The sequence below is a fragment of the Martes martes genome, assembly GCF_963455335.1.
Source record: "Martes martes genome assembly, chromosome: X".
NCBI lineage: Eukaryota > Metazoa > Chordata > Mammalia > Carnivora > Mustelidae > Martes > Martes martes.
In genome coordinates this window covers 59,401,036-59,422,198 of record NC_137897.1, presented here as the reverse complement: position 1 = coordinate 59,422,198, position 21,163 = coordinate 59,401,036, and the positions used below count along the sequence as shown (strand labels likewise).

Sequence of the window (21,163 nt, the reverse complement as noted above, 5' to 3'; positions counted from 1 at the left end):
GTGCCTATAAATGCTTTCAGCAAAGGCCACCCAAGAAGGTGCCTCAGACCTGGGAATGCTCTGAGTCAGATATACAGGGAAGCCTTTCTTTTGGTCTTTGAAGGAGATGTAAGATCAAGACTCACAACCACAATTCTTTGATAATAAGGTCTGTATCGCTACTTCTGGCATTTGTAAAACCACACCAGGCTATTCTCACAGCCCCTTCTGATCTTGGATGTGAAGAATGGTAAGAGAAAATTTAAAATGCCACAGCATTCCCTCACGAAAAAACAACTCCTTTCTTCACAAACTTTACCCTCTTGATTGTTGTACATTTTTTATTAAATTACAGAATTCTGTAAAAATTGATTCTAACAGTCTTTGCCACTTCATTTATAACTCTTGATGAAAGACAAAACCCTGCAATTCCCTACTCTACCATTTTTGGTGACCAACAGTGACCATTTTGAGATCTATAAAGATCCAGGAAATAATTCTCCTCAGAAGCTAGAAATCCTTCAAAAAGATTCAAAAGAGGGAGGAGTCAAGATGGCAGAGAAGTAGCAGGATGAGATGACATCGGGTAGCAGGAGATCAGCTAGATAGCTTATCTAACCATTGTGAACACCTACAAATCCAACGGGAAATCGAAGAGAAGAAGAGCAACAATTCTAGAAACAGAAAATCAATCACGTTCTGAAAGGTAGGACCTGCGGAGAAGTGAATCCAAAGCGATGGGAGGAGAGACCACGGGGGGGAGGGGCCGGCTCCCTGCAAGCGGCAGAGCAATAGAGCACAAAATCAAGACTTTTTAAAAGTCTGCTCCACGGAGGGACATCGTTCCAGAGGCTAAACCAGGGGGAAGCCCACACGGGGTCAGCGTAACCCCAGGTCCCGCAGGGTTACAGAAGGACCGGGGGTGTCTGAGTGCCGCAGAGCTGGCAGGTATTAGAGCGCGGAAGCCGGCTACAGTGACAAAGCCGAGGAGTGAGCTCTCAGCCCGGGGTTACCTTGTGCTGGTCGCAGGCTTGATGGGCTCAGAGCGCGGCCAGAGGCCACGGAGACGGAAGCAACCGGGCACTTTTCTCCAAGTGCCAGCAATTGACTGTTTTCCTCCATGCGCAACCTCAGGCCAGGGAGGCGGGGCGGTTGGGCGCTTTTCTCTGAGGGCGCACTGAGGAGCGGGACCCCAAGCTCTTGGCTCCTCCGGGCCAGAGATTGGGAGGCCACCATCATCATTCCCGTCCTCCGAAACTCTATGGAAAGCAGTCAGGGAACAAAAGCTCCCGAAAGCAAACCCAAGCGGATTACTTAGCCCGGCTCCTGGCAAGGGCGGTGCAATTCTGCCTGCGGCAAAGACACTTGAGAATCACTACAACAGGCCCCTCCCCCAGAAGATCAACAAGAAACCCAACCAAGACCAACTTCACTCAACAAGAACAGTGGAATTCCACAGCAGGAGAAAGCAAATCTTATCTGGACAAAATGACAAGGTGGAAAAACTCACCATAAAAAAAAGAAAAAGAGGCAGTACCGAAGGCTGGGGACCTAATCAATACGGACATTGGTAATATGACAGATCTAGAGTTCAGAATGATGATTCTCAAGGTTCTAGCCGGGCTCGAAAAAGGCATAGAAGATATTAGAGAAACCCTCTCCGAGAGCTAAAAGCCCTTTCTGGAGAAATAAAAGGACTAAAATCTAACCAAGTTGAAATTAAAAAAGCTATTAATGAGGTGCAATACAAAATAGAGGCTCTTACTGCTAGGATAAATGAGGCAGAAGAAAGAGTTAGTAATATAGAAGACCAAATGATGGAGAATAAAGAAGCTGAGTAAAAGAGAGACAAACAAATACTGGACCACGAGGGGAGAATTCGAGAGATAAGTGACATCATAAAATGAAACAACATCAGAATAACTGGGATTCCAGAAGAAGAAGAAAGAGAGAGGGGAGCAGAAGGTATATTGGAGAGAATTATTGGAGAGAATTTCCCTAATATCGCAAAGGGAACAAACATGGAAATCCAGGAGGTGCAGAGAACCCCCATCAAAATCAATAAGAATAGGTCCACACCTCGTCACCTGATAGTAAAATTTACAAGTCTTAGCGACAAAGAGAAAATCCTGAAAGCAGCCCAGGAAAAGAAGTCTGTAACATACAAGGGTAAAAACATTAGATTGGCAGCGGACCTATCCACAGAGACCTGGCAGGCCAGAAAGAACTGGCATGATATATTCAGAGCACTAAACGAAAAAAACATGCAGCCAAGAATACTATATCCAGCTAGGCTATCATTGAAAATAGAAGGAGAGATAAAGAGCTTCCAGGACAAACAAAAGCTGAAAGAATTTGCAAACACCAAACCAGCTCTACGGGAAATATTGAAAGGGGTCCTCTAAGCAAAGAGAGACCCTAAAAGTAGTAGATCAGAAAGGAACAGAGACAATATACAGGAACAGTCACCTTACAGGCAATACAATGGCAATAAATTCATATCTCTCAATAGTTACCCTAAATGTAAATGGGCTGAATGCCCCAATCAAAAGACACAGGGTATCAGAATGGATAAGAAACCAAAACCCATCAATATGCTCCCTACAAGAAACTCATTTTAGACCCGAAGAAACCTCCAGATTTAAAGTGAGGGGGTGGAAAACAATTAGCTATGCGAATGGACATCAGAAGAAAGCTGGGGTGGCAATCCTTCTATCACATCAATTAGATTTTAAGGAAAAGACTATAATAAGAGATGAGGAAGGACACTATTTCATACTCGAAGGGTCTGTCTAACAAGAAGATCTAACAATTTTAAATATCTATGCCCCTAACGTGGAAAGAGCCAACTATATAAACCAATTAATAACAAAATCTAGAAACACATTGACAATAATACAATAATAGTAGGGGACTTTAACCCTCCCCTCATTGAAAAAGATCGATCTTCCAAGCAAAAGATCAATGAGGAAATAAAGGCCTTAAATGACACACTGGACCAGATGGACACCACAGATCTATTCAGAACTTTCCATCCCAAAGCAACAGAATATACATTCTTCTCTAGTGCACATGGAACATTCTCCAGAATAGATCACATCCTGGGTCATAAATCAGGTCTCAACCGGTATCAAAAGATTGGGATCATTCCCTGCATACTTTCAGACCACAAGGCTCTGAAGCTAGAACTCAATCACAAGAGGAAATTTGGAAAGAACCTAAATATATGGAGACTAAACATCATCCTACCAAGGAATGAATGGGTCAACCAGGAAATTAAAGAAGAATTGAAAAAATTCATGGAAAAAAATGATAATGAAAACACAACGGTTCAAAATCTGTGGGACACAACAAAGGCAGTCCTGAGAGGGAAATATATATAGTGGTACAAGCCTTTCTCAAGAAACAAGAAAGGTCTCAAATACACAACCTAACCCTACACCTAAAGGAGCTGGAGAAAGAACAACAAAGAAAGCCTAAACCCAGCAGGAGAAGAGAAATCATAAAGATCAGAGCCAAAATCAATGAAATAGAAACTAAAAAAACAATAGAACAAATCAATGAAACTAGGAGCTGGTTCTTTGAAAGAATTAATAAGATTGACAATCCCCTGGCCAGACTTATCAAAAAGAAAAGAGAAAGGACCCAAATAAATAAAATCATGAATGAAAGAGGAGAGATCACAACCAACACCAAAGAAATACAGACAATTATAAGAACATACTACGAGCAACACTACCCCAACAAATTTGACAATCTGGAAGAAATGGATACATTTCTAGAGACATATAAACTACCACAACTGAACCAGGAAGAAATAGAAAACCTGAACATACCCATAACCAGTAAGGACATTGAAACAGTCATCAAAAATCTCCAAACAAAAAAAGTCCAGGGTCAGATGGCTTCCCAGGGGAATTCTACCAAACATTTAAAGAAGAATTAATAACTATTCTCCTGAAACTGTTCCAAAAAATAGAAATGGGGATGCCTGGGTAGCTCAGTTGGTTAAGCGGCTGCCTTCGGCTCAGGTCTTGATGCCAGCGTCCTGGGATCGAGTCCCACATCAGGCTCCTTGCTCGGCGGGGAGCCTGCTTCTCCCTCTGCCTCTGCCTACCACTCTGTCTGCCTGTGCCTGCTCGCTCTGTCTCTAACAAATAAATAAAAAAAAATAGAAATGGAAGAAAAACTTCCAAACTCATTTTATGAGGCCAGCATCACCTTGATCCCAAAACCAGACAAGAATCCCATGAAAAAAGAATTACAGACCAATGTCCTTGATGAACACAGATGCGAAAATTCTCACCAAAATACTGGCCAATACGATCCAATCGTACATTAAAAGGATTATTTACCACGACCAAGTGGGATTTATTCCAGGGCTACAAGTTTGGTTCAACATCCACAAATCCATCAATGTGATACAATACATTAATAAAAGAAAGAATAAGAACCATATGATACTCTCAATAGATGCTGAAAAACCATTTGACAAAGTGCAGCATCCCTTCCTGATTATAACTCTTCAAAGTGCAGGGATAGAAGGCACATACCTCAATATTATCAAAGCCATCTATGAAAAACCCACTGCAAATATCATTCTCAATGGAGAAAAACTGAAAGCTTTTCCGCTAAGGTCAGGAACATGGCAAGGGTGTCCGTTATCACCACTGCTGTTCAACATAGTACTAGAAGTCCTAGCCTCAGCAATCAGACAACAAAAAGAAATTAAAGGCATCCAAATTGGCAAAGAAGAAGTCAAACTATCACTCTTTGCAAATGACATGATACTATATGTGGAAAACCCAAAAGGCTCCACTCCAAAACTGCTAGAACTTGTACAGGAATTCAGTAAAGTGTCAGGATATAAAGTCAATGCACAGAAATCAGTCGCATTTCTTTACACTGACAACAAGACAGAAGAGAAATTGAGGAGTCAGTCCCATTTACAATCGCACCCAAAACCATAAGACACCTAGGAATAAATCTAACCAAAGAGACAGAGAATCTATACTCAGAAAACTTCAAAGTACTCATGAAAGAAATTGAGGAAGACACAAAGAAATGGAAAAATATTCCATGCTTCTGGATTGGAAGAACAAATATTGTGAAAATATCTATTCTACCTAAAGCAATCTACACATTTAATGCAATCCCTATCAAAATCCCATCCATTTTTTTTAAACGAAATAGAACAAATAATCCTAAAATTTATATGGAACTAGAAAAGACCTCGAATAGCCAAAGGAATATTGAAAAAGAAAACCAAAGTCGGTGGCATCATAATTCCAGACTTCAAGCTCTATTACAAAGCTGTCATCATCAAGACAGTATGGTACTGGCACAAAAACAGACATATAGATCAATGGAACAGAATAGAGAGCCCGGAAATAGACCCTCAACTCTATGGTCAACTAATCTTTGGCAAATCAGGAAAGAATGTCCAATGGAAAAAAGACAGCCTCTTCAACAAATGGTGCTGGGAAAATTGGACAGCCACATGCAGAAAAATGAAATTGGACCATTTCCTTACACCACACATGAAAATAGACTCAAAATGGATGAAGGACCTCAATGTGAGAAAGGAATCCAGTAATATCCTTGAGGAGAACGCAGGCAGCAACCTCTTTGACCTTAACCGCAGCAACTTCTTCCTAGGAACATCGCCAAAGGCAACAGAAGCAAGGGCAAACATGAACTATTGGGATTTCATCAAGATCAAAAGCTTTTGCACAGCAAAGGAAACAGTTAACAAAACCAAAAGGCAACTGACAGAATGGGAGAAGATATTTGCAAACGACATATCAGATAAAGGGCTACTATCCAAAATCTATAAAGAACTTATCAAAATCAACACCCAAAGAACAAATAATCCAATCAAGAAATGGGCAGAGGACATGAACAGACATTTCTGCAAAGAAGACATCCAGATGGCCAACAGACACATGAAAAACTGCTCCACATCACTCGGCATCAGGGAAATACAAATCAAAACCACAGTGAGATACCACCTCACACCAGTCAGAATGGCTAAAATTAACAAGTCAAGAAATGACAGATGCTGGTGAGGATGCGGAGAGAGGGGAACCCTCCTACACTGCTGGTGGGAATGCAATCTGGTGCAACCACTCTGGAAAACAGTGTGGAGGTTCCTCAAAAAACTGAAAATAGAGCTACCCTATGACCCAGCAATTGCACTACTGGGTATATATCCTAAAGATACAAACGTGGTGCTCCGAAGGGGCACGTGCACCCAAATGTTTATAGCAGCAATGTCCACAATAGCCAAACTGTGGAAAGAACCTAGATGTCCATCAACAGATGAATGGATAAAGAAGAGTGGTATATATACGTAATGGAATACTATGCAGCCATCAAAAGAAATGAAATCTTGCCATTTGCGACGACGTGGATGGAACTAGATGGTATTATGCTTAGCAAAATAAGTCAGTCGGAGAAAGACAACTATCATATGATGTCTTTGATATGAGAAAGTGGAGATGCGATGAGGGGGGTTTGCGGGGAGGTAGGAAAAGAAAAAATGAAAAGATGGCATTGGGAGGGAGACAAACCATAAAAGACTCAATCTCAAAAAACAGACTGAGGGTTGCTGGGGGTTGGGGGTCAGGAGAGGGTGGTGGGGATACGGGCATTGGGGAGGTTATGTGCTATGATGAGTGCTGTCAAATGTGTAAACCTGGCGATTCACAGACCTGTACCTCTGGGGATAAAAATCCATTACATTATATGTTTATTTAAAAAAAAAAGATTCAAAAGAAATGAAAAAATAAGACAAATAAGGCAAAAATCCTAGAAGGAATATTTCCTGGAAACCAAGTTTCTGAATAAGTAAATGTTACCCATTTAAGCCTGTGTGAATGCCTGTGTCAATAATAGTATTCTCATATCTAAAATAGTTTTGTAATTGTCCCACATGCAAAACAGTTAAATGTATCACACCTGAGTACTAAGATAACCAAACATCTAAAATAACTCCAATAGTTCTTATACCTAGCTGATAATCAGAATCACCTACTGAGTTTTTAAAGTACAAATCCCTGTAACTTCACCCAGAGGTTTGTTATTTGAAGAGGACCCTATAATCTATATTTTTATTAGTTCCCCTCGTGGGTATTGAAATTATCTGTATTTGAAGATAGCTGCCTAAACAAGTAAAGAAATGGCTGGTATGAGTAACTTTTTCAGAGGAGTAAATGAAATCTGGTGTGACTAGTTTGCTCTCAACAAGCAGAACATAATGAGAAATGTATCTAGGTTCTACATTTTAAATTCTTTTCTCTGTCTAAAGTCTGAGAAACATGAAATGGAAAAAGTAGGTATCAAATATATTCACTTTGATATTGAATACATTATTTTAAAACCATAATATGAAACTTCGGAATTGCTATAATAAACAATATTTTAAAATAAGACTTTTTTTTATCCTAAACTATTCTAAAACCTAGCCATACTGACTGGGTTATCTTTCTCAGAAAAATAATAAAGAGGTGACAATAATTAAGTACTTATTATATACCAGACACCCAAGTACTATACACATATTTTGCCACTTAATTCCTATAACAACCTTATAATGTATATAATTTTATCCTCATTTTACAGGTGAGGAAACTGAGGCCCAGAGAGATTAAATAATTTGGTTAGGGCCACAGAACAAGTAAGTGGCAGAGCCACATTATTAGTACATGCCAAAGTAAATGTAATACATCACTACAATAAACTCACCTCCCAAATGAGTCATTAATTAAAAGAGAACTTCATATTCTGAATGAACATTCATCTCAATAGACTCAATTTTCAACCTTCCCACTTTTCTTTTACAAGTCCTTTTGAGCTTTACTATCTAATTTGGAAGCTACTAGCCACATATGGCTATTGAACACTTGACAATGGCATCTGAATTGAGATGTGCTGAAGCATAATGTATACACCAGCTGTCAAAAGTTTCATATAAGGGGCGCCTGGGTGGCTCAGTGAGTTAAAGCCTCTGCCTTTAGCTCCGGTCATGATCCCAGGGTCCTGGGATCGAGCCCCGCGTCGGGCTCTCTGCTCAGCAGGGAGCCTGTTTCCTCCCCTCTCTCTGCCTACCTCTGCTTACTTGTGATCTCTGCCTGTCAAATAAGTAAATAAAATCTTTAAAAAAAAAGTTTCATACAAAAATAAGAATGTAAAATATTAATAATTTTATGTGCATAACATGTTGAAATGATGTTTTTGATATATTGGACTAAATAAAATATTAAATTTAACTTCACTTGTTTTTTTTTTCAATGTTTGAAATGTTCTTGTTAGAACAATAAACTACATGGCTTCTATTATATTTTTATTGGTTAGCGCTGTTGTGGAATTTCTTCCATGTCCTTCCTGCTGTGTTTGCTGACCATCTCCATCTAGCCTCAAATTAAGATTACTCTAACATTCCCATTTTGGGAACCCTACAATACGTGTCTGCTGAAAGGAAGTTATGAGGTATGCTTTGTTTTTAACACTAATTTATCTGTGATGAAATGTCCTTACATGTACTCCACATTTCCATACCTTCTCTCCATACCGAGTTGCAAAGAACCAGTAATTAGGTGAAAGAAAAAAGGAGAAACAGTACAAAAATTTATTTGATGATAATTCCAAGTACTTCCCAGTAGTGAGCTAAAATTTGAAGTATATAAGTACACGTATCACCACATCACTATACAGTCATGCATGGCAACTTACCCATAGAATGACTAAGTGTACACTTATCCAAGAGATTCATGATAAAAGATTAGTTTTGTAAAATTTTATAATGACTTTTGTAACATTTTCATTTTATTTATTATTTTTAAACAGCTTTATTAAAGTATAGATTACATGCCATAAAACCCACCCATTGCAGGTATGTAGTTCAGTGATTTTCATAAATGTATAGTATTGTACAACCATCACCTGGTATAGTTATAAAACATTTCTATCACCCCCCCAAAGTTTCTTCATGCCCATTTGCAGTACCTCACTTTTTCAGCCCTAGGCAACTACTGATCTGCTTTCTCTTTCTTTTTTTTTAAATTTTTTAAAAAACATATAATGTATTATTAGCCCCAGGGGTACAGGTCTGTGAATCGCCAGGTTTACACACTTCACAGCACTCACCATAGCACATACCCTCCCCAATGTCCACAGCCCCACCACCCTCTCCCGACCCCCCTCCCGCTGGCCACCGTCAGTTTGTTTTGTGAGATTAAGTGTCTCTTATGGTTTGTCTCCCTCCTGATCCCATCTTGTTTCAATTTATTTTTTTCCTACCCCTCAAACTCTCCACGTTGCATCTCCACTTCCTCATATCAGGGAAATCATATGATAGTTGTCTTTCTCTGATTGACTTATTTCACTAAGCATAATACCCTCTAGTTCCATCCACATTGTCGCAAATGGTAAGATTTCATTGCTTTCTCTTTCTAAAACTTACCTTTTCTAGGCAGTCGTACAAATGGAATTGTGCAATATATACAGTCTTCTTTATCTGGCTTCTTCACTGTACATAATATTTTTGAGTTTCATCCATGTTATAGCATTCTATTAGAGTTCTTCAAAGAAACAAGACCAATAAAATATGTATAACGATATAGAAAGGGATTTATTACAAGGGCTTAGCTTATATGATTACTAAGGTTAAGTCCCATGATCTACCTTCTGAAAGCTGGAAAGCCAGTGGTGTAATTTCAGTACAAAGCTGAAGGCCTGAGAACGAGGGGAACCAATGGTGTAAGTTTTAGTCTAAGTCCAAAGGCCTGAGAACCAGGAATACCAATGTCTGATTACAAAAGATATTAGAGGTTTGAGGTCATTCAGACAAAAATCTGCCTTACTTCTACATTTTTGTTCTATTCAGGCCCTCAAAGGATTGAATGATGCTCATGCCAAATTGGTGAGGGTAATCTTTACTGTCTGCTGCTTTAAATGCTAATCTATTCCAGAAATACCCTCACTGACACACCCAGAAATAATGTTTTATCAGCTATCTGGGTATTCCTTAGCCTAGTCAAGTTGACACATAAAATTAAACATCACAAGCAATAATATTTTCATTTTAAATATGACTGACATATTCTTAATCTCTTCCTTTAATAGTGAAAAAGGAAATATTACAAAGATCACTAGAGGAAAGGCAGAACTTCCAAGATAAGTGCCCAGTGTTTTATAATAAAGGCCCTTATTTTTTTCTTCAGAAGTATGTAACTTCCAACAGGGAATTTTGCAAGAAAATATTTTTTCCCTTAGGTTTATTGAATCCTTACAGATTCCAGGAATGTAAGGAACTTTAATAAAAGTCAAGTCCACTGTCTAACTAATGTGTAAATGTCCTCTACAACATTTCGAAGTGTGTGTAATGGGAAACTCAGTCCTTTCCAATGCTGCCAATCCATCATTGTCAGTCATCACTGTCATCATCATCGTCATCATCATCATCAGAATCATGATTTTTTTTCTTATATTGACCTAAAATGTGTTGACCTGTAGCTTTTAACCATTGATTCTATTTCTGGCCACTGTTCTTGATTGTATGAACCAATCCCACTTGCACCATGACAGACATAAAATTACTTAAAGATAGCTGTTCTCCACCTGGAAACTTCACTGGTTTCCACTCATTTTTCTGTATACACATTGTCTCGTTCCAACATCTTCAAAGTGCTGAATGATTGCCTTCCCTCACCCACAAGTACTATAGCAAGTGATCAAGCAAATGGTAGTTAGGACCTTCACTTTTTGCTTACCAGTGATTGTTCAGCCATAGAGATAGAAAGCGATATACCAAACAGCAGTTTGTCAACCACTCTTTAATATTGGTCTGCAAGCAGCTCTGTTCTCCCCCACTCCATTTTAAGGATATCTTATCAACACAGTTTAGAGCCTAGTTCAGCTGATTCAGTCATGCAACATGTATGTGCAAAATCATGCATCCTAGGTTGACCCACCAAGGCTTCTTGTTTCCATTTCCATTTGCATTGTCAAAGTAGAGTACATTCTTCTTTTAATCATTCTTAACCAGGACTTTTTAAACTGGAAAGGGAGAAAAAGTTAGTATCCATCTCTAGGCAGGTATATTATTAAAAAGAGGACATTACCTGGTCATATTTTTGTACTAACAGAATAGTTTTTTAAAATAACATATAATGTATGATTTGTTTCAGGGGTATAGGTCTGGGATTCATCAGTCACAATTCACAGCACTTACCATAGCACATACCCTCTCCAATGTCCACCACCCAGCCACCCCATCCCTCCAGCAACCCTTGGTTTGTTGCCTAAGATTAAGAGTTTCTTATGGTTTGTCTCCCTCTCTGGTTTCTTCTTGTTTCATTTTTCCCTTCCTTCCCCTATGATCCTGTCTTGTTTCTCAAATTCCACATATCAGTGAGATCATATAATTGTCTTTCTCTGATTGACTTATTTTGCTTAGCATTATAGCCTCTAGTTCCAGCCACATTGCAAATGGCAAGACTTCAAATTTTTGATGGCTGCATAATATTCCAGTGTGTGTGTGTGTGTGTGTGTGTGTGTATACCACATCTTCTTTATCCATTCATCTGTTGATGGACCTCTAGGCTCTTTCCATAGTGTGGCTATTGTGGACATTGCTGCTATAAATATTAGTGTGCAGGTACCCCTTCAGATCACTACATTTGTATCTTTAGGGTAAATACCCAGTAGTGCAAAATTGCTGGATCGTAGGGTAGCTCTATTTTCAATTTTTTAAGAAACGTCCATACTGTTTTCCAGAGTGGCGGCACTACCTTGCATTCCTACCAACAGTGTAGGAGGGTTCCCCTTTCTCCGCATCCTCACCAACACATGTCATTTCCTGACTTGTTAATTTTAGCCATTCTGAGTGGTGTGAGGTGGCATCTCACTGTGGTTTTGATTTGCCTTTCCCTGATGCTGAGTGATGTTGAGCACTTTTTCATGTGTCTGTTGGCCATTTGGTGTCTTCTTTGCAGAAATGTCTGTTGATATCTTCTGCCCATTTCTTGATTGGGTTGTTTTTTTCCTTGGATGTTGAGTTTGATAAGATCTTTATAGATTTTGGATAGTAGCCCTTTATCTGATATGTCATTTGCAAATATCTTCTCTCATTCTCTCAGTTGTCTTTTGGTTTTGTTGACTGTTTCCTTTGCTGTGCAAAAGATTTGATCTTGATGAAGTCCCAAGAGTTCATTTTTGTCCTTGCTTCTCTTACCTTTGGTGGTTTCTAAGAAAAAGTTGCTGCAGCTGAAGTTAAAGAGGTTTCTGCCTGTGTTCTCCTCAAGGATTTTGATGGATTCCTGTCTCACACTGAGGTCTTTCATCCCCAAATAGAATAGTTTTAACAAAGTTCATTCAAATGATTATTAAAAGGATAAATTTTTAAGACTCAACAAAAGTAGACCTGGAAATGAAGAGAAAGAGGAAGTATAACTGGTGAATGACTTGAGGAAATAGCCCCTAGTATCACTCTCTGTTTGGATTTTTTCCCCATTTTTCTGACCATAAGTGTTTATCTTTGTGTATGAAAACCATGTGTTTTTTTAATTAAATTTTTTTTTCTTCTAAAGAGAGTGCACATGCAAGTGGTGGGGGAGGGGCAGAGGAAGAGAGAGAGAGAGAATCCCAAGCAGGCTCTACACCCAGTGCAAAGCTCAGTTCAGGACAGGATCCTGGGATGCTGAGATCATGACCTGATCCAAAATCAAGAGTCAGATGCTTAACCAAGTGATCCACCCCAGCTCCCCTGAAAACAATCTTAATTGAATAATTTCTCAAGATTGAAAGCCATGCCTTACAGTTTCACTTTGCCTGTTAACACTTAGTATAAATGCTCACAGATGGTGGTGACTAAAGATAGGCCTCACTTTGCTCAAATGACATTCTGAGCAAAAATTATGTATATATCACATAAGGCAGTGAGGAATGATTGGAGAAGGTATAGATACAGCTCATTCAAAAAGCCTTGGAGGCTGGAATCTAGTCCCAGCTCTACCATTAATTTGCTCTGTGACCTTGGACAAATTATTTGATTCAACTCTAGTCCGTTTTTTCCGAGCTGAAAGATGGGTAGCCAGGTAGTTGCTAAAGTTTCTTCCAGTTCTGATACTCTACAAAATCACAGTTCAAATATAATAAGAAGTATTAATATTTATTTTATCCTTGCCTTGCACTAGGTAGTATGTTAAACAGCAGTTACATGCATTAACTCATTTGAATCTCGAGTAATCTTGTAAGGTAGGTAATATTAGGGAATTTAAGGAACATACCTAAGGTCACAAAATAGTGCAACTGGGTTTTTAACCCAGGCAGTTTGACCTCAGAGCTGGCATGCAACCTCCACACTAAATTAACTCTAAATATATAAGAGAAGCTTGGTATTTAAAGATGTTCTCCAGTGACTGCTTTGAGAAAATGAATGGTCATCTCCTAATTGATTGACTTTTAAGCTTTTACATAGCTCAAGATTTTCTGATTGGTAGAATTTTTTAAAAATCTTGTTATATCTGTATTCATTGAATGAGTACATATTCTTAATTAACTCAAATTTAAGATGAAGTAAGATAACAAAGGATGGAATTTAATCATGCTTGCCTTCCCTCATCTTAGCAGGCTGATTGTTTTCCTAAAGTGTTATTCCGCTGAATACAGAGCTCAAAAATGATGCTATGGAAAGATGGACTAGAAAAATGATGTTTGGGGGCACCTGGGTGGTGCAGTGTTTAAGCATTTGACTCTTGGTTTTGGCTCGGGTCGTGATCTCAGGATTGTGAGATCAAGCCCTGCATCAGGCCCCATGCTTAGTATGGAGTCTGCTTAAGACTCTCTCTTTTCCTCTGCCCTTTCCCATTCTCTCTCTCTCTCTCTCTCAAATAAATAAATATATCTTAAAAAAGGAAAAGAAAAATTGTTTTTAAATATCACTAATATTGACCTTTCTCTTTTCTTTTCACAGTGACTGTATTGAGCCCAGCAGAAAAAGGTAAGATAATGTTGTAAATTGTATTTGTCAGAGTTGTATCCCTCTTTCTAAAAGTGAATTACAGAAAAGCCTATAAACTGAGCACCTTTCCCAGAAATATTGAACTGAGTGGAAAGTTTAGGATAACATTTTTTCAGGAGGCATACCTGGAGCTTACCCAGAGATAAAGCAGAACGTATTTTCAGTGACCCCTTTCGCTGTAGGACAGGAATTGGAAGTTACCAGTATTTATGATAGAGAAAGACATAGGTAACCATGTTGTTGGCCATAGTGACCCTAGGCTCCTGCTTCATCACTGTTGTCCTAGGTACCTTGCTTTCCTGAGCAATTCATTCCTTCTTAAAGGTGTGGAATAAGGGTCGCACAAGGAAATTTAAAAGGATAAGTCCTTCACCATCACAGTTGCAATATATTTACATATTCTTCATTCTTCACCTCTATCTGTCTTAATCTGCAATTTATACTACCACTGTGAAGAGACTGAGGAATTTTCCATTAAAAATGTGTAAACTAAGCATGAATCTTAACAAACATAACCTCATGTTCTTTTTTCAGGCATAACCATAAGTATTTATATAGCCACTTTTAATTCTCACTTCATGGGATTAACTTGTAATTCACTAATTACATAATGTTTATATTATGCATTTTTATTTGTTTTTTTATCTTAATGAAGTGTACTTAACATAGAGTATTATATTAATTTCAGATGTACAATATGATTCACAATTCTATACATTACTCAGTGCTCATCATAAGTGTACTGATTTTTCGCCATCACCTCTTTTACCATCCCCCAAACTAACTGCCCTCTGGTAGAACTGGTAGAACCAGTTTGTTCTCTATAGTTAAGAGTCTGTTTTTTCCGTTTGTCTCTCTTCGTCTCTTTTTTCTGTGCTTGTTTTGTTTTTGTTTCTTTCTTGTTTTGTTTCTTAAATTCCATATAAATGAAATCATATGATATTTGTCATTCTCTGACCAACTTACTTCGCTTAACATTATACTCTCTACCTCCATCCATTTTGTTGCAAATTTCAAGATTTAGTTTTCTGGAGCTGAGTAATATTTGATTGTATATATTCACCACATCTTCTTCATCCATCAAGGTACACTTGGGCTGCTTCTAATTTTGCCTATTTTGAATAATGCTGCAATAAATATATGGGTGCTTGTATCCCTTTCAATTACTGTTTTGTATTTTTGAGGTAAGTACACAGTTGTAATTACTGTATCGTAGAGTAGTTCTATTTTAATTTTTTGAGGAATCCCCATAATATTTTCCATAATATTGGCTGTACAAGTTTGCATTCTCACCAACACTGCAAGAGGGGTCCCCTTTCTCCATACCCTCACCACTTGTTGTTTCTTGTGATTTTGGTTTTAGCCATTCTGCAGATGTGAGGTGATACTTCATCGTAGTTTTGATTTGCATTTCCCTGATGATAAGTGATGATGAGCATCTTTTCTTGTGTCTTTGGACCATCTGGATGTCTTCGTTGGAAAAATGTCTGTGAATGACTTTTGCCCATTTCTTAATTGGATCATTTGTTTTGGGGGTGTTGAGCTGTATAAGTTCTTTATATGTTTTGGATACCAGCCTTTTATCTGATATGTCATTTGCAAGTATCTTCTCCCATTCTGTCGGTTGTCTTTTGGTTTTGTCAACTGTTTCCTTTGGTATGCAAAAGGTTTTTATCTTGATGAAGTCCCATTAGTTCATTTTCGCCTTTGTTTCCCTTGCCTTTGGAGACATGTCTAGTAAGAATTTGCAGCGGCTGAGGTGGAAGAGGTTTCTGCCTGTGTTTTCCTCTAGGATCTTGATGGATTTCTGTCTCACATTGAGGTCTTTCATCCACTTCGAATTTATCTTTGTGTATGGTATGAGAGAATGGTTGAGTTTCATTCTTCTGCATGTGGCTGTCCAGTTTCCCCAACACCATTTGTTGAAGTGTCTTTTTTTCCATTAGATATTCTTTCCTGCTTTGTTAAAGATTAGTTGACCATGAGTTGAGGGTCCATTTTTGGGTTCTTTATTCTGTACCATTGATCTATGTATCTGTTTTTGTGCCAGTACCATACTCTCTTGATGATTACGCTTTGTAATAGAGCTTAAAGTCCAGAATTGTGATGCCACCAGCTTTGGTTTTCTTTTTCAATGTTCCTTTGGCTATTCAGGGTCTTTTGTGGTTCCATATAAATTTTAGGATAGTTTGTTCTAGCTCTGTTAAAAATGCTGGTGGTATTTTGGTAGGGATTGCATTGAATGTGTAGATGGTTTAGGGTACTATAGACATTTTAATAATACTTGTTCTTCCAATCCATAAGTGTGCAATATCTTTCTATTTCTTTCTGTCCTCTTAAATTTCTTTCACCAGTGTTTTCTAGTTTTCAGAGTACAGTTCTTTTACCTCTTTGGTTAGGTTTATTCCTAGTTATCTTCTTATTTTGGTTGCAGTTGTAAATAGAATTGTTTTCTCAATTTCTCTTTCTGCTGCTTCATTATTGCTATACAGAAATGCAACAGGTTTCTCTATGTTGATTTTGTATCCTGGAACTTTACTGAATTCACATATCAGTTCTAGCAGTTTTTTGGTGGAGTCTTTGGGTTTTCTATATAGCACTTCATGTCATCTGCAAATAGTGAAAGTTTTACTTCTTCCTTGCCAGTTTGAGTACAATTCTTTTCATTGTCTGATTGCTGTGGCTAGGCCTTCCATTACTATGTTAAATAACAGTGCTGAGAGTGGACATCCTTGTCTTCTTCCTTACTGTAGAGAAAATGTCAGTTTTTCCCCACTGAGGATAATATTAGTTGTGGGTTTTTCACATATAGCCTTTATGATGTTGAGGGATGTTTTCTCTTAACCTACTTTGTTGAGTGTTTTTATCATGAATGGATGTTGTACTTTTTCAAATGCATTACCCTGTTATCAAAGCCAGATAAGGACTCCACTAAAAAAGAGAACTGGAAGCCAATACTCCTGATGTACATGGATGCAGAATTCCTTAGTAAGGGGCGCCTTGATGGCTCAGTCATTAAGTGTCTGCCTTCAGCTCAGGTTATGATCTCAGAGTCCTGGGATTGAGCCCAGCAACAGGCTCCCTGCTCAGTGGGAAACCTGCTTCTCCCTCTCCAACTCCCCCTGCTTGTGTTCCCCCTCTCACTGTCTCTCTCTCTGTCAAAATAAATAGATAAAATCTTTAAAAAAAAAAAAGAATTCCTCAGTAAAATGCTACCAAACCAAATCCAACAATATATTTAAAAATCATTCCTCGGTGTGCCTGGGTGGCTCAGTGGGTTAAGCCTCTGCCTTCGGCTCAGGTCATGATCTCAGGGTCCTGGGATCGAGCCCCACATCGGGCTCTCTGCTCAGCAGGGAGCCTGCTTCCTACCCCCCCTCTCTGTGCCTGCCTCTCTGCCTACTTGTGACCTCTGTCTGTCAAATAAATGAATAAAATCTTTAAAAAAAATCATTCCTCATGGTCAAGTGGGATTTATTCCTTGGTTACAAGTGTGGTTCATCATGTGCAAGTCAGTGTGTTATACCACATTAATAATAGAGTAAGAACCATATGATCATTTCAAAAGATTCAGATAAAGCATTTGACAAATAACCCTTCATGGTATTAATCATTTAACAGAGGTATTGGCTATAGAGACAACAGAGTAGAGTGGTGGGAAGACAGTAGAACACAGTAGTTAAAAGTATGGGTTCTGGGGGCACCTGGGTGGCTCAGAGGGTTAAAGCCTCTGCCTTCGGCTCAGGTCATGATCCCAGGGTCCTGGGATCAAGCCCCACATTGGGCTCTCTGCTCCGCGAGGAGCCTGCTTCCTCCTCTCTCTCTGCCTGCCTCTCTGTCTACTTGTGATCTCTGTCTGTCAAATAAATAAAAAAATAATCTTAAAAAGTATGGGTTCTGGAGCTATCCTCACTAAATTCTAGTCCTGGTACCACTACTTCTTAGTAAATTACTCAACCTTTTTGTGTCTACTTTATCATTTGTGGAATAGAAATACTAATACAACCTATTTCATAGAGTTACTATGAAAATTTAATGTGTTCATACATGCAAAACACTTAGAACAGTGGTAAGTAAAGCCATACTATGGCCTAACAAATATTTGCTACTATTATTGTAGCCTTAGAGCAAGTCTTGAGTTGTCTCTTTTTCTCACATATGGTTCCTTAGGTCAGAGATCACTTTATGTATTTGCATAAACATAATATAAACATAATTTTCCACAATGCACTTTGAAGACAAGTTGAGCTCGGGCTTTACTTATGCTCTATCATAATAAGAATAATGACAATTATCTTATTATTGGAAACTATCACTTATTGTGTTGGGTACCTTACTAAGTTTTATATGTACATTAAGTCCTTCAGTATTTACATAAATGCTGTGATACAGGCACTCTTGTATCCATTTTATTGTGAAGGAAACTGAAATTTAGAAAGGTTAACTAAATTATCCCGGGTCATCTACCTAGTAAGTGGGAGAATTCACATCCATACCTGTCTGACTTTGAAGTTTGTACTCTTAAGTAAACCTGCACTCGTCTTTTACTTTTCAATCTACAGCTTCCTTATTTGCTTAGCTGAGCTCCTTAGTGAGAAACCTGATGCTCAATTGCTGTTTTATCTAGTATCCAAAGTTCTGTATCTTCATTTTATGTATATTACCAGTGAACTCAATCACACCAGTGTGGAGTGTCATTTGTAAGCTCAACTCTGTTCAGAGCCTTCCTAGTAGCATCAGTCCAGTTACCAGGATTTAAATTCTTTAGATTATGTTACTACACTGTATGATTTCTTCTTCTTTTATCGACTGTTTGACAAATCCCCACTCCTCTATGGTAACCATCAGTTTGTTCTCTATAGTTAAGACACTGTTCCTTGGTTTTTCTCTTTTTTCTTTTTCAATATTCTTTCCTGCTTTGTTAAAAATTAATTGCCCATATAATTTTGGGTTTAATTCTGGGCTTTCTATTCTGTTCTATTGATCTATGTGTCTATTTTTGTGCCAGTACCATACTGATTACTACAGCTTTATAATATAATTGAAGCCTAGAATTGTGATACCTCCAGTTTTGTTTTTCAAGATTATTTTGTGTATTCAGGATCTTTTGTGGTCATAACGTATGATTGTTTGCTTGTTTCAAGTTTTTATTTAAATTCTGGTTAGTTAACATACAGTGTAATATTAGTTTCAGATGTAAAATTTAGTGATTCATCACTTACATACAACAACCAGGGCTCATCTCAACAAGTGCCGCCCTTAATACCCATCACCTGTTTAATCCAGCCCCCTGCCCACCTCCCTTCCAGCAACCCTCAATTTGTTCTCTATAGTTAACAGTCTGTTTTATGTTTTGCCTCTCTCTTTTCCTGTTTTTTCAATCACTTTTGTTTCTTAAATTCTACATATGAGTGAATTCATATGGTATTTATCTTTCTCTGAATGACTTATTTCACTTAGCATAATGCACTCTAACTCCATCCACATCATTGCAAGTGGCAAGATTTCATTCCTTTTTATGTCTGAGTAATATTCCACTGTAGATAAATACCACGGCTTCTTTATCCATTTGGACCACTTTCTTACACCACATACAAAAAAAATTTAAAATGGGTGAAAGACCGAAATGTGAGACAGGAAACCATCATAATTCTAAAGAACACAGACAACAACCTTTTTGACATCATCCATAGCATCTTCTTTCTAGATACATCTTCAGAGGCAAGGGAAACAAAAGCAAAAATGAACTATTGGAACTTCATCAAGATAAAAAGCTTCTGCACAGTGAAGGAAACAATCAACAAAACTAAAAGGCAACCATTGGAATAGGAGAAGATACTTGCAAATGACATACCTGATAAAGGTATATCAATACCTGATAAAGTTATTGGAGTGGGAGAAGATACTTGCAAATGACATACCTGATAAAGGTATGAGTATCCAAAATCTATAGTGATCTTATCAAACTCAACACCCAAAGAACAAATAATCCATTTAAGAAATGGGCAGAAGTCATAAATAGACATTTTTCCAAAAAAGACATATAGATGGCCAACAGACACATGAAAAGTTGCTCAATATTACTCATCATCAAGGAAATACAATGTATGATTTTTAAGCTCCTTCCTGACATTAGAATTCTGATTCCAAGCACTTTTTTCCTGATAGCTCTCAAATTTATCAGTATAATAAAGAATTAGATTTTGCTTCTTTATTCTGTAGTAGGGCATAATAGGACAAAGCACAGAATTTAGGGACAGAAGATCTGAATTGGACTTACGGCTCTATCATTTACTAGCCCTATGATTTTTAGTAAGTAACTCAACTTCTCTGAACCTCGATTTCTGTAAAAGGGGGTGAGTTTAGTAACATGTTACAGATTTATTGTAAGTTAGCAAGCATGAAATTATATGGGAATTGAAGTATACAATAGTAAACTGCTTTGTAAATGTTAAGTATGAACAGTCTCAGTTATAACATTTTTATGTCAGGGTTCTCAAAGACAGTGGGATAAATAAGCTGAAATTAGATTTGATTGTAACCAGAAGAGAGAAAGTTAGACTTACAAGGAACTTCTAAAGACTAGAGTTGGTTACTAGGAAATGCCATGAAATTTATTCAGAAAGTATTAGACACCCAAGTATCTAGAATGAATTGGTAAGCCTTGCTTAGAACCTGACCAATAGGCCTAATGAATATCTGTGTCCCTTATAACATGAGGAATTTGTGTCCTATTTCAGTTTACACTGCACTACTAAAATAGTGTAGGAACTGCCAGTAGGAACATTATTTGGCATTGGCAAAGAAAATACTACTGCCAAATAAATGAAGAACTCAAATCACATAACCTTTTATTCAGTCTCCACAGCTTAAGAAAACCATAATCAAACATACTGCAAAAGTTTTTCCATTTCTTCTCTGCGTAATGGTTCTTTTACTGATTTGAAGAGCTCTCTTAAAATTCATAACCACCCAAAACCAATAGATACTTTATTTAAAAATATGGTCCTTTGCAATAAAGAAGATGTGAGATACACACACACAGTGGAATCAAAAAGTGGAATCAGCCATCAAAAAGAATGAAGTCTTGCCATGTGCAATGATGTGGGTGGAACTAGAAGGTATTATGCTAAGTGAAATAAGTCAGTCAGAGAAAGACAA

The 21,163-nt window shown here is 37.9% G+C and overlaps 1 protein-coding gene across 2 annotated transcripts in view; it reads left to right on the top strand.

Annotated features, from left to right (window-relative positions):
- Window positions 1-21,163, top strand: part of ZDHHC15 (zDHHC palmitoyltransferase 15) — a gene marked incomplete at both ends in the record, with an annotated part of 181,870 nt that overhangs the window by 33,049 nt on the left and 127,658 nt on the right. For both annotated transcript variants that reach the window (XM_080795769.1, XM_080795770.1), the window contains one exon: window positions 13,955-13,981. In XM_080795769.1, the coding sequence (XP_080651895.1) occupies window positions 13,955-13,981 (27 nt within the window). The remainder of the gene's footprint in view (window positions 1-13,954; window positions 13,982-21,163) is intronic.